At 35.2% G+C, this 15,495-nt stretch overlaps 1 protein-coding gene across 1 annotated transcript in view; it reads left to right on the top strand.

Moving 5' to 3' along the window:
* C9H8orf34 (chromosome 9 C8orf34 homolog) overlaps positions 1–15,495 on the top strand; it is a 370,388-nt gene that overhangs the window by 85,166 nt on the left and 269,727 nt on the right. The window contains 1 exon segment of the mRNA XM_023648496.2: positions 9,625–9,753. Within this exon segment, the coding sequence (XP_023504264.2) occupies positions 9,625–9,753 (129 nt within the window).

The following is a 15,495-nucleotide window of genomic DNA, read 5'->3' as shown; positions in this document are numbered from 1 at the left end:
ATCTCAGCTTTCACTTTAAGAACATAGAAAATAATGACTTAAAACCAAGATATATTGAGAAAAAGAAATGATAAAAATAATAATAAAAGTTGAAATAGAAAACAAACAGTAAAGAAAAATCAATAAATTGAGAAGTTAGTTATTTATAAAGATTGCTGAAGTAGGTAAACACCTAGCAAGACTGATTAAAAAAAAGAGAGAAAACCCAGCTACAAATATAAGAAGTGAAAGAGGGAAGAAGACTACAAATTCTGAAGCAATTAAAAAGATAATAAGGGGATAATTTGAACAACTCTTTGCCGATAAAATTGACAACTGAGATGAAAAGTATGAATTCCTTGACAGAATTTACCAAAACTGATCCAAGAAGAAATAGAAATATTTAAATGTCCTATGTCAACTTAAAAAATTGAATTCATCATTAAACAGTTTCCCACAAAGAGAACTCCACACCAAGATGGTTTCCCTGGGGAATTCAAACATTTAAAAATGACGTAATACCATATGCAACTCTTTCAGAAAATAGAGGAGGAGGAGAGTACATATTCCAACTCATTTTATTAGCCTCTATAACCCTACAATTAAAACAAGTTAAGGACATTACAAGAAAAGAAAAGCACAGACCAATATCCCTCATAATCGTAGACATGAAATATTCTTATCAAATATTAGTAATTTTAATACAGAAATATGTGAAAGGGATAACACTGTATGATCAAATTCGGTTTATCCAAGAAATTCAAGGTTAGGAGAACATACAAAAATCCACTCATGTAATTCACTACATTAACAGATTAAGAGAGAAAAATTATATGGTCATTTCAATAGGTGGAAGAATATATTTGACAAAGTATAGCATTTATGATCAAAACTCCCATCAAACTAGAAATAGAAGAACATTTCTTCACCCTAATTAAGGGCATCTTAGAATCTCACAGCTACTATGTATTCAGCATTGAAATACTGAAATATTTCCTCTATAACTAGGAACAAGAGAGGATGTGTTTTCACCACTTCTGTTCAGCTTTATAGTAGAGGTCATAGTCAATGAAATCAGACAAGAAACAAAATGCATAATTGCAAATGAAGATATAAAAATGTCTGTCCATTGGATGGCATGATTGTATACATGGACACTTCTTAGGAATTTATAAGGAAACTACTAAAATTAAGTGAACTTATCAAAGTCATTGGCTATAAGTCAGTATAAAAAATCAGATGTATTTTTATATACAAAAAAATGTAAATCACAAAAGGACCTTAAGATACCATTTATACTAGCATCAAAGAGCAGTAAATATTTAGGGACAATTTAATGGGAAAATGTGTAAATTATCTGCACAGAAAACTATAAGAACATTACTGAGAGAAACTAAAGAAGAGCTAAATAAATGGGTAGATATGCCATGTTCATATTCAATATTGGTAAGATGTCAGTATACTGAAAACTGATCTAGAGACTGAATACAATCCCTATCTGAACTCCAACAGTTATTTGCCCCTAGAAATTGACGATATTATTTTAAAATTTACTTGGAAAGGCAAAAGACCATGATTGTCTAAAGCAATCTTGAAAAACATGGACTAGTTTGGAAAATTTATCCTACCTGAGTTCATCTTATGAAACCACAGTTATCAAGATGATGTGATTTTCATGAAAGGATGGACAAATAAATCAACTGAACACAATGAGGAGTCCAAAAATAGACCTTCGTATACAGTCATATGATTTTCCACATGGACATGTACGTAATACAATAGGAAAAGAAAAGGTTCCTTCAACATTGGACATTCATAGGGGAAAAACACATAACCTTGATCCCTACCTTAAATCATACTGAAAATCTGAGAGGAGTCCTAGACCTAAAGATGAAAACAAAAACCACAAAACTTCTAAAATAAAACATACAAGTATATCATTATGACCTTGGAGAGGCAAAGAAGTTTTAGAGAATGCCAGTTACTATGACTTCATGAGTATAATCACTCCAAAACTTTTTTTTAGGTTAAATTAACATAATATAAAGTTAACCATTTAAAAATGTACAATTCAATGGCATTTCGTACTTTCAAAATATTATGCTACCATGACCTCTATCTAGCTCCAAAATGTTTCCATCGCCAAAAAAGGAAACCCTGTAACTGATAAGCAGTCACTCAGCATTCTCACCTCCCATTAGCCCTGGGAGCTTGCTTTCTGTCTGTATGGATTTACCTATTTTGGATGTTTCATATTAATGGAATCATACAATGTATGACTTTTTTGTGTTTGGCTTATTTCGCTTACCATAATGTTGTCAGAGTTTATTCCCATTACAGCATGTGTCAGTGCTTCATTCATTTTTATGGCTGAATAATATTCCATCATATGGACATACCATATTTTGTTTATCCATCCATCCTTTGTAGAGCATTTTGGTTGTTTCTACCTTTTGGCTATAGTAAATGGTGCTACTATAAACATTCATGTACAAAGTAATTGTTTGAACATCTGTTATCCATTATTTGAGTATATACTTTGAAATAAAATTGCTGAGTCATATCATAATTCTACGTTTAAGTTTTGGAAGAACTGCCAATTACTTTCTATAGAAGCTACAGTGTTTTACATTACCACTAGAAATGTCAGAGGATTCCAGTTTATCCACATTCTCACCAACACTTGTTATTTTCTGTTTATAAAAAAATTATAATAGCCATCCAAGTGGTTGTGAAGTGGTATCTCATTGTCATTTTGATTTTGCATTTCTCTAATGACTAATGATGTTGAGCATTTTTTCATGTTCTTCTGGGCCATTTGTATATCTTCTTTGGAGAAATGTCTATTCAAGTCTTTTGTTCATTTTTGTAAGTAGGTTGTTACTCTTTTTGTCATTGAATTCTAAGACTTCTTTATATATTCTGAATACTGCATCTTTATCAGATATATGATTTGCAAATATTTTCTCTCATTCTGTGGATTATCTTTTTCTTTTTTTTTTTTTTTTTAAAGATTTTATTCTTTTCCTCTGTCTTCCCAAAGCCTCCTGGTACATAGTTGTATATTCTTCATTGTGGGTCCTTCTAGTTGTGGCATGTGGGACGCTGCCTCAGCGTGGTTTGACGAGCAGTGCCATGTCCGCGCCCAGGATTCGAACCAACGAAACACTGGGCCGCCTGCAGCGGAGTGCGTGAAGTTAACCACTCGGCCACGGGGCCAGCCCCATCTTTTTATTTTCTTGATAGTATTCTTTAATATACAGGTTATTAATTTTGATGAAGCTCAACTTATGCATTTCTTTTTTCTTTTGCTTGTGCTTTTGGTGACATGTCTAAGAAACCCTTGCCTAAACTAAGGCTATAAAGATTTACCCTATGTTTTCTCCTATGAGTTTTATAGTTATATCTCTTAAATTTATGTCTTTGATCCATGTTTAGTCAATTTTTGTATATGATGGGAAGTAGGGGTCCAAATTTATTTTTTTGCATGTGCATATACAGTTGTCCATTTGTTGGACAACACTATTTGTTGAAATGAGCCATTCCTGCTGTCTTTGATTACTATTTGCATGAAGTATCTTTCAACCATTATTTTTCAAATATTCTTTCTGCTCCTTTTTCTCTCTCCTCTCCTTTCGGTACTACCATTATGTGCATGTTGGTACATTATGCAAATCAATAATGTAAGAAAGTCTCATGACATCTCAAATAATACTTGAATGGAATTTGATAAAAATTTGTATCTTATTTTAAAGCAAAATTAAATAAATTTTAAGAAAAAAATGTTTATTTTCTTAATAAAACATTGTGAGGCACAAATATTTATGCAATAAATTGAAAAAGTTTCCTAAGTGATTGTTCTTAAGAGAGAAAAAGACAAGAATATTTACAGTCATTAACTTTCATATGTGGAGAAGTTATATTTAACATTCATTTAAAAAAATTTTTATTGCTAAAGCTTACCTAAAAATAGATACTATATATTAATCAGGCCAGTTTTATGAAGAACAGTATAATCTGTTAGCCCATCCAGTAGATTGTGAGCTTCAGCAGAATGTAATCTCCATGAGGACGGAGGATTTTCTTGCTTTTATTCCCACGGATTTATCCCCAGAACCTAGAACAGTGCCCGACACATAGTTTATGCTATATAAATGAGTGAATAAATGAGGAGAATTTAAGAATGAATTAGTGCTAAAATATGACCTAGTCTCATAACAGTTTAAAAGCTGTGAATTTTCAGATAAAAAATAACACTTACACAATGCAAGCTGGTATAGGTATAAAGATCTGCAAGATAATATTATGTTATCAATGTTCAATTGTTATTTGGCATAGAAGAAAGATACAACAGATAGGGTTTGATGAAGGTTTTGCTGTGTGGTATTAAGTATTTCCCCTCATTACTTATTGGAATGGTGGTTCTGGTGGACTGGTTGAGGATGGTGAGTAGGGACTTGGCAGAAAGGACCAGAAGAGTGTTCATCGGTCGACCCCCTGTGCATGATAGTGTACACTGATTTTTTATAGCCATTTCAAATTCATGATCAAATGAGAAAATTGAGGTAAATAATTTAGCTTAGATTAAAACCAAAAATTAAAACTAACCCTAAGTACTTTTATTTATACTTTTGCATTTGTGGGAGGCTTTCTCAGAGTTTTTTGCTTTTTTTGTTGTTTTTAGCAATTTGTTTGTTGGAGAGGAAGATTGGCCCTGAGCTAACATCGCTTGCCAATCTCCCTCTTTTTGCTTGAGAAGGATTGTCACTGACCTAGCATCTTTGCCAATTTCCCCTATTTTGTGTGGGATGCTGCCACAGCCTGGCCTGATAAGCAGTGTAGGGGTCCTCGCCTGGGATCTGAACCTGCAAACCCTGGGCCATCAAAGCAGAGTGTGCGAACTTAACCACTGCACCACCAGGCCGGCTCTCTCAGTTTTTTTTTTTTCCAGTGTTGCATTTAGCACAGAATGTACAAAGAGGAATAGATGTATATTTATTGTAATTTTTGGAGAAAAGGAAAGGACAGTGCATGTGTATGGAAAACACAAATTACATAAATGTGAGAATGCAGATGGCAGCACAGTGTCTGAAATATCATTATACAGAAACGCAGAAGGCAGGAGATATAAAGTAATGGGTTCATTCTCATCAACTGTTATTAACTATACAGCTGAGATATTTCCTGGCATATTTTAAATTAAAGTGTAGTAATGGGGAGGAACTTTCAGATAAAAACATTAGCATTTATTAAATTTTAGAAAACAGAGTTGAAAAATGTAAATAATTGAAATAATTTTGGCTCAAAAGAAATGGATAAACAGTATCTCAAAAGTCATTGGGAGGAAACAGTACATTTATTTTTAATCCATAGATAGAAACTATTGGTGGAGGTCACAGTGAGTCAGAATTTGATTGATATAATGAATTGTTCAAAAGTCACCCTACGTAATGTATGATAGGCTGATTTGTGAAGTAGCAGCTTCATTATGGATGAGTGGAGGATACCCATGTGCAGGGTGCCGTGGACAGGCTCCCGCACTGGGGGTGAGCTTTGCCTCAGTGACATCACAGACTATCCCTAATCTCAGATTCTGTCTCCTCCTATGGGTCATATTGTGTTGTTGACACTATTGTGCTGTTTTGCATTTCTCCTGGGGATATTTGTGAAAAATGTATTTAAATTGTAGCACTGAGTTTTAAGATTAAGGATGACCTAAGTAAGGTTTTTAATGTCAGAAACCTTCAGAGATGTTCTCCTCTGAAGACTCTGTACTGGGCTGATGACCTCCCAAATCTCCTTCATTATTTATCAAAACATTTTTTGAAATCACCCAGCATAGTTGATTAGACCCTGATCATACTGTGGCCTGGGCTGTCCTAAATGTGGTTCCCATGATAAGTTGAGTATCGTATATGTGTCAGATTCTCACAAGCTACAAAAATATCTGAAGAAATTTGCCTTAGTTCCTCTCAAAAGTGCTGAGGAAAAGTCCTTGGATGTTTTGTCAGTTCTCTAGGGCTGCGTATAACCTCCTGAAAACTGAATGGCTTAAAACAGCAACCATTTACAATTTCTCATAATTCAGTGGATTGACTTGGAAGTTCTTCTGCTGGTCTCACCTGGGCTTGCCCACGTTATGTGTTCAGGTGGTAGGTCTGCAAGGGCTCAGATGATGGACAGCTGGGCCATGTCTGGTGGTCTTCTGAGGATGTTGACCAATCAACTGATTTTTTTTTTAATCTATGCTCTTATGTTTTTAAATTAAAAAAAGAGAATAATTTTCATAGTATATTGTAATTTCCAGGAAAATTAGATAGTACAGTGATGCAGATTAGAGAAATTATTCAAAGAAGGTTAATAAAAGTGCCAACCAATGTTTTGAGGGATCTGGTCCAGATGTAGTTTTATCTGCTTCCTCTTCTGAGTTTCTCTCCCCTATAGCTGGGCTTGTCCCTAGGGATTCCCTGGGGCATGACCTGTCAGGTAATAGCAGTATGCCTGGAGGTGTTTTCTAGAACCGTTGATCATGATCACGGTGTCCACTCTCCGCTGCTTGCACACCAGTGCATTGATGTTAGCTGATATCTCCATCCCGGAGTGTATTAACAAGGAAACACAGAGGAAGAAGCTGCGTTCTATGTTTTTAAATTTTAGATTTAAATTCTAGAAGTAATATTTGCTCATTTTGACAAGTAAAAAAATACAGACATGTAGAAAGATAGTCTCTCTTCAGTCCCTTCTACTTGCGCAGAAATAATTTGTATCTTTTCACATCCTTTGAAATAGTTTGCTTCTTTTTACATCCTTTCCTTGTACAAACTAGCATATAAAATATGCGTGGGTTGATTTGCTTTAAAGCTGGCTTTAAACTTTACACATTCTTAAGCAACTTGTTCTTGCATGTGGATATATCTCCATGCTAATAAGCTTAGATCTAAGTTACAATTTTTAGTAACTGCAAACTATAGCATAGTGTGAATATGCCATAATCTATTTGTCTCCTTGTTGAAGGTCATTTAGATTAATCCCAGAATTTTGCCACCACAAACTATTTGCTGAAATAAATAAGTAAATATCTTGGACTTTCTGCTAAAAACAAATTGTACGTATATACATAGGTACAGGTGTTTTCATTTCTTTATGATGACTTACAAAACACCTTGAAGGGTCAGCATATTTTTTATTAAATAGATATTGCCAGATTACTTTTTAAAAAGGTGGAAGAGATATTTCAATAGTCTGAGACTCTATTTCCTGTACGCTTACCATGTAAATATTTTTAAACTATTTTATTTTATTTTTATCAAATAAAAAATGTATATGGTTTAAAAGTAAAGCAGTACTCCAAAGCAGTAGTGTCCTTTGCTCTCCCCTGTTCTGTTTCTAATGTGGAACCACTTTTAACTCTTTTACATGTTCATTTTTTGTGCATATGTCTACGTATCTAAACATACAACATACTTACACAGTTCTCTTTGCTTTTTAAATTTGAGGCATTATCTCTTGACCTCCTTCTATGACTTTGTGCCTTATACCTCAGCCCCATCTCATCCTCACAGTACAAGCCTGCAGTTATTTCGAATATTGGTTGAATAGTATAGTCTGCATTGATGTTACTATGACTTTATTCACAGATGTGATGTGCGAGCTCATGGACCAGTCAGGAAAACTGACATTACTCTAGGCATTTCAAATATAGGCAATTTAATGCAGATTATTCCTTGCATGGGTGTTGGAAGGATTGAGAGAGCAAAAAAAAGAATATACTGATGAAATAGCTACAAAATAAAAAATTAACAGGTGGGAACACATCAAACTAAAAAGCTTCTTCCCAGCAAAAGAAACCATCAGCAAAGTGAAAAGACAGCCTATGGAATGGGAAAAAATATTTGCAGACCATGTATCTGATGAGAGATTGATATCCAAAGTATATAAAGAACTCATACAACTCAATAGCAAAAAAAAAAAACAAATAACTGTTTTAAAAAATGGGCAAACGAGTTGAGTAGACATTTGTTTAAAGAAGATATATGAAAGGTCAACAGGTACGTGAGGAAATGCTCAACATCGCTAGTCATTAGGGATATGCAAATTAAAACCACAATGAGATATCACCTCATTCCTCTTAGAATGGCTGTTATCAAAAAGACAAAGAGAAACAAATACTGGTGTGGAGGTGGAGAAAAGAGAACCTTGTGCACTGTTGGTGGGATTGTAAATTTGTGCAGCCACTATGGAAAACAGTGTGGAGGATCCTCAAAAAATTAAAAATAAAACTACCATATGATCCAGCAATTTCACTTCTGGAAGTATATCCAAAGGAAATGAAGACACTAACTCAAAAAAATATCTGTTCCCTGTTGTTCATAGCAGCGTTATTTACAATAGCCTAGACACAGATACTTTATTTCATTAAAAAAATTTTATACACCTCTCTCCTGTAGCCTTCTGTCCTCTTGCTTCATTCTTAGCTCCTTGATTTAACCTTTTTCTCAGCTGTCTTTTGGGACCATCCTTCACTGTCATCCTGAGGGTTCCCTTTTCCTCTTTCTTGGGGAGTACCACCTGGTTCCTGAATTCCATGTCTTTCCATTTTTTGGTTTACTACTTCATTTTGGTGGAGCACCTCCACAAGGAGCTTTCTGAAAAAGAGTGCTTGCAAGATACGTTTTTGAGGCTTTATAATTATCTTATTGGTTCCTTAGTTGGGTATAAAAATCTAAGTTAGAAGTAATCTTCAGTTGTAATTTTGAAGGAATTTCTCCCATGTCTTGTGGGGCCAAGCATTACTATTGAGAAGTTTGATAGCAATGTGATTTGCTATTTTTGTCTCAGAAAGCTTTTTAGATATTTTCTTTATTACCACTGCTTTAAAATTTTGTGATAATATGCCTTGAATTGGACATTTAAAGGACATTTTCAATCTGAAAAACAATTAAGTTCTTATAGCCTTCTTAACTTTGGCCTTGATCCTCCTTGAGTGATGCTTTAAAGGTTAAGTGATATGAAATGTCAAGTGTTTTGGCATCTCTCTCTTTAGGGACGTAGGTTTCAGTGTTCTCTACCTTGCTAAATCCAGTTACTACTCATCAATCTATTTTGCATCTTTCAAAAAATATGTTGCTATTTCTTGACTAATAATTTCTTCTCTCCTTGTTCAACTAATTCTTTGACCAAAAAAAATCCCTTTACTGCAATGTAATTTTAGTGGAAATTTGGGGGGAAGTGAAGGTGAATACATATATTCAGTTTTTCATGTTTTACCAGAAGACAGCAAGAATATCTTAAAAATATGTACTAATTTCTGAAGAAGTTAGTAATTTTTAAGCTTCTGAAACATCATGCAAAATATACTTTGCTTGTGTTTTTCCCTAAGTTATAGAAATTATTAGTTTTAAATAAGTACCCGAATTTTATTTTTTCTATCAACACTGTCACACTTCCCTTTACTTTTTCAGTTAAAACACTTCTTAAAACCCAGCTTTATAACTTCCCCTCTGTTTGCTCATAGGAAAACTGTTTTCAAGATAAACATTTTTATGCTGTACATTGATCTTGACAGAATCCTTCGCATAATAATGATTAGTAAGTTTTTATCATTATGTAGCATGCTTATGAAGTAATAATTTTTTTTAAACATAGTGCCAAGGTCAGTAGACCATCCTAAGTGGAACTGGCGGACTAAACCAGAAAGCCGTGATTTTGATGAATTGAACCACATCCTTCAAGAGAGCAAGAAGCTGGGAAAAGCCCTTGAGAATCTCTCTCGAAGTAAGTTCATTTACTTGATTATAATTGAAATTCCTAACCAATATTAAAGTAGAAACATTCATTACTTTTGCCGGGAACCCATTCATTACTATTGCCGGCAACCCATTTCCAACAGCCTCATTATAATTCTGTGAGAGGTTGAGGAGCTCTAAGGCCATGAGATTGGAAATGAGGATTGAGTTTGCATATTGCAAATTCATGGGAAGACTGGTTATATAGAGTAGGAGGAGTTGTAGACCCCGGACCCCATACACACCATGGCTGTTTGGCTCCACTCTTTCTACGTGGTGTCTGGTCTCTGTTACCCACGTCAAATGCACACCTAATGGTATCTTATTCATTCTTCTCTTTTGAACCTTGTTGTTTTGTGTCATCCTAATTAGTACACATACCTATTACCTCTATGAGTTTTTGGTGTCTCTAAACTTCTTAAGGATTGTAACTGGGCCAGATTCTTAGAATCCTTTCAGAGCCCAGCACAGTGCCTTGTAAGGTGCCTTATTGTAAAATCAATAATTCTGTAATCAGAGGGCCTAGGTTAGAGGTTTTTCTTGGCCGCATATGAAGTGAATAAATTATTTAATTTATTAAATTATTTTAATTATTTATTATTTAAGTTAAGGAGGTAAATTATTTAGCCTCCATGAGCCTTGGTCCTCTCATCTCCGAAGCAAGAAGCCATCATTATGCCTCCTTCTTTTGGTGGGTGTGAAGGTTTAAAATGAGATATTTCAAATAAAAGCTTTTCAATGTTATTGTCATGAGAGTAGGCAATCAAATATTTTGATTTGATAAATGCACTTTAATTAGTAGACATGCATATATACTTTATGGTTTTAGTATTGAGTTCAAAGTATTCCTCTCTTTCTCTTGTGCTTCCACATCTCCCTATTTTTGAAAATTAGGTGCCTTTAGAAGCACATTAATGCCATGACCTCACTAAACTTCTCTTTTGGTGCCATGGAATATTAAAAATTTCTGAAATAGGTAATATAACACTAGGAAATTCTAGTGGATTATATTTGGGATCTGTCTGCTTTTTTAGATAGCATAGTTTTAGTAGTTTCATAATTTGTATCAAAGTTAAAATTATCCCTTGGTATATTTTGGGAGAAGATATATATACACACACATACATGTGTGTTTATATATTATATTGTAGTTATACATTTTTACATATTGTATTTTGTTGTATTATAATTATATATATGTATATATAGAGAGAGAGATTTAGTTTTTTCATACCTCTCCATTCATAATTCACTAGAGCCTTTTTTAGACTTTTGTGCAAAGAACCTTTCTCAGAAGTTAAGCTGCCTTGTGATAGCATCTTATAATTTTGCCATTAGTAGAAACTCTCCAGTTGGGATTCAAGAAAGCCTTGCTTTTGACTCGATTTACTTTTGTAGTAAACAATGATAAAGTGAGTTTTAGCTTATTACTATACTATGTTCTTGAAAAGAGCCTTATCCTATTGATATGGAAAAAGCTTATATTAATATGTATAAATCTTACCCCTCTGGGCAGAACCTGTGGCTCTTTACAGCCTCTCCATTTATTCAATAACATGAGTTAAAAGAAAGATGGCTTTCTTTTAAATTTCTTTTCTTAAAAAAAGGAAGAATATGCCCAATTATTACACAGATCTTCAAATATAGTATTAGTCAATTTTTGTCCTTTAAAATATGACAACTACCTTGCAAACACTTGTTATATCATTATTAATTTGTAAGAAAGTATTTGGCCTGCCCATAAAAGTTTTTAATAAATAAATTTGACTGCCTTTCAGTTATGCACTTGCCCGCATCTGTAGCAGATGTGTCAAGGTTCTAGCTATGTTCTGTCCCAAGAAAACCTGGGTTTGGCCTTATAGGTAGAACCTTGCAACTGAGTCCTGTGATCAGAAGCCAATGGAGGCCATAGCAGGGGGCTCATTTGATTCTTGCATGGAAGTCTGGAGAAACAAAAATGGCAGAGGGCAGTCCTTGGTCGGGAGAGTAGAAGAGAGGCAGATATGGGACATTACTCTTGCGACAAAATTAGGGCCAGAGAAGCCACTGGTTGAGTCTGCAGCCCGGCTGGAATAGGTGTGGTGTTCAGCTTCTGTGTATATGAGGGAGGGTTGCTTTTAGCTTCACTTGCTGGTTTTAAGGGACTCTATTTTTTGTGACAGTAGTGGTGGAGTTTATGTGGGGGTGGGGGAGCAGTAGGTCATTTAGGGAGAGATTCCTCTTTTCTTCCTTTAACTTTTTAAAAATTTCTTCCCAAACAAAATGCTACATTCTTGGAATGACTTGAGTTTCTGTGATTTTCGCTATCTGAGCTTTAATATTAACTTCTTGTCTTAGGCCCAAGATGTGCTTATCTACTAAGTTATCACTTCATCGGAGATGGTCAGTGTAAATCAATAGAAATACAGCTTTACCATTTACTGATGTTTCTTTAGCAGTCTAGCTGCCCAGAGTTCAACTATGTAATTGCAAACTTAGTTCTTCCATCATCCTGAACCAGGGTGTCATTCATTCTTATGTGATCCTATTCAACTCTTGTAGTAGCATCAGATTGGTAATTCTTTCTCTAATCTGATGGTAACTTTATTACCCATTTTTTTATTTACTGGAAAGACATAGGGAATGGACTCTTTCCTCTAGGTATGGTCAAAAGGAATATTCAATGTCTCATTATTGTGGACCTTTCTCTCCAGTGCCATAGCTGTTGGTAGGAAAAGTTGAAAGTTCTTAGTGATCTCCTAATTTGTATATAGTCCCTGATAGAGTTCTCTCTGGCAAGATTGGTTTTTGCTTTATGTTAGTTGTACTTTCTAAAAGGTGTGACATATTTTAGAAGTATTTGTTATTTAGTTGAGATTGACAGCAAAATATCGTTTACATCCCTGAACTGATAGAATTGTCTCAGCTCTACAGCTCTCAGCTTATGCAGACTCTCTCTAGACAGGGCTCAAAGAATAGCAAGAAAGACTACATATTCTCTCCAGTTTGCCACCAGGGTTTTTCTTTCAGTAGCACTGTACCATGAGCTTTTTCTGGCTTTTTGCAAACCTTTCAGTGTAATTCTTTATCTTAAGATCAGTCATGAACTGTGTCACTCTTCATGCTGTGACTTTCTGTAAAGGCGGACGTGCTAGAGTAACTTGCAGTGGCACTGGTGATATGAAGTGGCCATGTGGTAGACGTAGCGGGGTTTTGGTGCCTGCCTCCCTCCCTTTGCAGCATTTCTGAACTTTTTTCATTCAGTAGCTTTTCTCATTTCGGAAGCCTAGGGCCATGCCCATTCCTTCAGGTATTTGCTTCCGTCTGACTTTGAAGTAGTGAGAAAAATTGTTTTTGAATAGGGGAATTGCAAAGTTGCAGGACCTTCACGTCTCTGAATAATGTATCTCTTCTAGTGGCTGAGACTGAAGAGCCTTAGGGCAGTGTCCTTCTAATATTGGGGCCCGTGAGCTCATTACTGGTGATATTAACCTGAATCGGTTGGTTAAGGTGGTGTCTGTCAGGTTTCTCCACTGTAAAGTTAATACTTTGCCCTTTGTAGTTAACAAATACCTTGGGAGAGATACTTTAAGACTTTGAAAATATCCTGCTTCTTTTCAAATTTTCACCCATTAATTTCAGCATCCGTTGGTGGATCTTGCCTGAAACAAGAATTACTGTGGTTTTCTAAGGGATATTTTCTGTTTCTTTCATTCCTTTATTCATTGCAATTCTTCTTTAATAAAGAGAGGGAAATACAGGCTTCTGACAACCTCCAAAATTCCAGGGCCTATGCTTATTTGCTTGTGGGTGGTCTTATTTCTGTTTATCTAATATTTAGATATGCATACGGACATATATGTAGATATGGATATGAATATGAATATGGATATAAGCACTTATCTCTCTCTCTCTCTTTCTCCCCTCTCTCTCTATATGTAAAGAGAATAAAATATATATCCAAATGCTAACTCACACTGATTTTTCTTGGGTTTGAAAATGCTATACTTACCAGATTAAATGTGTTCAATAGATTCTTCAAGAAATAACATGTAGAAGGAGCAAATTTGTTAAGAGACCTTGACATTGCCTTTTCTATCTACATTTTCATAATTCCACTCTTTACCAATGTCAGAGACATTCTGAAACCTAACAAAGTGTCTCCGGGGATTTGTGTTTCTATAGACATCTGAGGTAGCATTATTAGTAATTATTGCTTTAGAATGGTCTAGTACCCATCAAAATAAATGATTTTGCTCCCTGCAATCTTTTGTGGGAATAAATATATCTATCTATAAATAACTAATCAATAATTTTAGGAAACTTTTTCAGAGACTGATAGCAAGTGGTACAGTTTTATTAGACATTTATTATGCCATTCTGAATTATTCTCTGTTGGATAACGTCTCATTTAACTGTACTTCACACACACAAGCACACCACACACACTCCCTCCCACACACACCCTACATGTGTCTGAGCTTGCAGTCCAAGTGTGAATTCAATCAATGTTAGGTACACATTTTTTAAAGTGTCAATTTTTGAATATTATGTGTACTCTATACTGTCTTAGTTAGGTCCTTTTAAAAGACTACAATGTGTATCACATAAAATAGGCACAAGTGCTGTCATGGGAAGAGTTCTAGGCTGAAAGATCATCTGGGTCCTGCTCTGCCTCTTACCTGCTTCCCGTTTTGAATATATATCATTTGGCCTCATTCCTCAGTTTCCTCTTCTGAGGAAATGAAGGAATTTACACCAGATTACCATAAAGAATCTCTCCAATTTTCACAGTTCTTTATATTAGTAATCTATCATTCATATTCCAAAGTTAAATTGTACTCAAGGCTTGTAGACTGTGTTGTCACCTGCTTGCATTCTTTCTAGCTCTTTCTTATCCCCACTCTGTTATTCCCGCACTGGAACCCTCAGTGTATTGGAGTACCTCCAGTATATTGGTCCTTCGTTCTGTTCATCTTTCTCTCTCCTTCTGGTCTCGCTCCTCCCCTGCCCAGACTAAAACATGGACCAGTTTTACCAGTATCCTTGTTCACTCTTATTTCCATCTTTCTGTCTTTCTCCATGTGAAATTCCCATCCTTGACTAAGTGCCGCAGTCTTTAGCTCTTCTTCACCAATAAACCTGAAGGCCCCAGGGGAAAATGACGTGGTAAAGCTGAACGCTACCCTGCAAATTCATGGTTTTCAACTCTGTTAATTACTCTTGGTCAGTCCCTTCCTCTCTCTACCCTTTCTGCAGCTACGAAAAACCCACATAATAATCTGCAAAGCCCCACTCAATCCCTGCCGCACTGTCCTAGCAAATGCCTGCCTCCAGCTCCATAGAAGAACTTAGGTGATTGAATCTGTTCTCTCTACCCTTCCCTCTCCCTCAGAGGAGAAGGGCTTTCTCTTGTTTATGGCCATCTGTCCACCTATGGTCTTGATCTCATATCCTGCCCACTCCTCTGAGATCTGATTCAATTAATTATTTTGTCTTTTTTGTATGTACAAATCTTTCTAATTCCAGTTCCATCAATTATTAGCTTTGTGACCTTGGGAAAAAATTTTTAACCCCTCTGTGTCTCAGTTACCTTTACTGTAAAATTAAAATAATGATGGTACCTACTTCTTAGGGTTTTTGTGAAAATCAAATGAGATGATGTGTCTAAAGTGCTTAATATGGTACCTGGTATGTAATAAGTGCTAGTTAAATGTTAGATATTATGTTAGATTTCTATTACTGTGTAACA

The sequence above is a fragment of the Equus caballus genome, chromosome 9, assembly GCF_041296265.1.
Source record: "Equus caballus isolate H_3958 breed thoroughbred chromosome 9, TB-T2T, whole genome shotgun sequence".
Lineage (NCBI taxonomy): Eukaryota > Metazoa > Chordata > Mammalia > Perissodactyla > Equidae > Equus > Equus caballus.
This window is presented reverse-complemented; position numbering and strand designations above follow the sequence as displayed.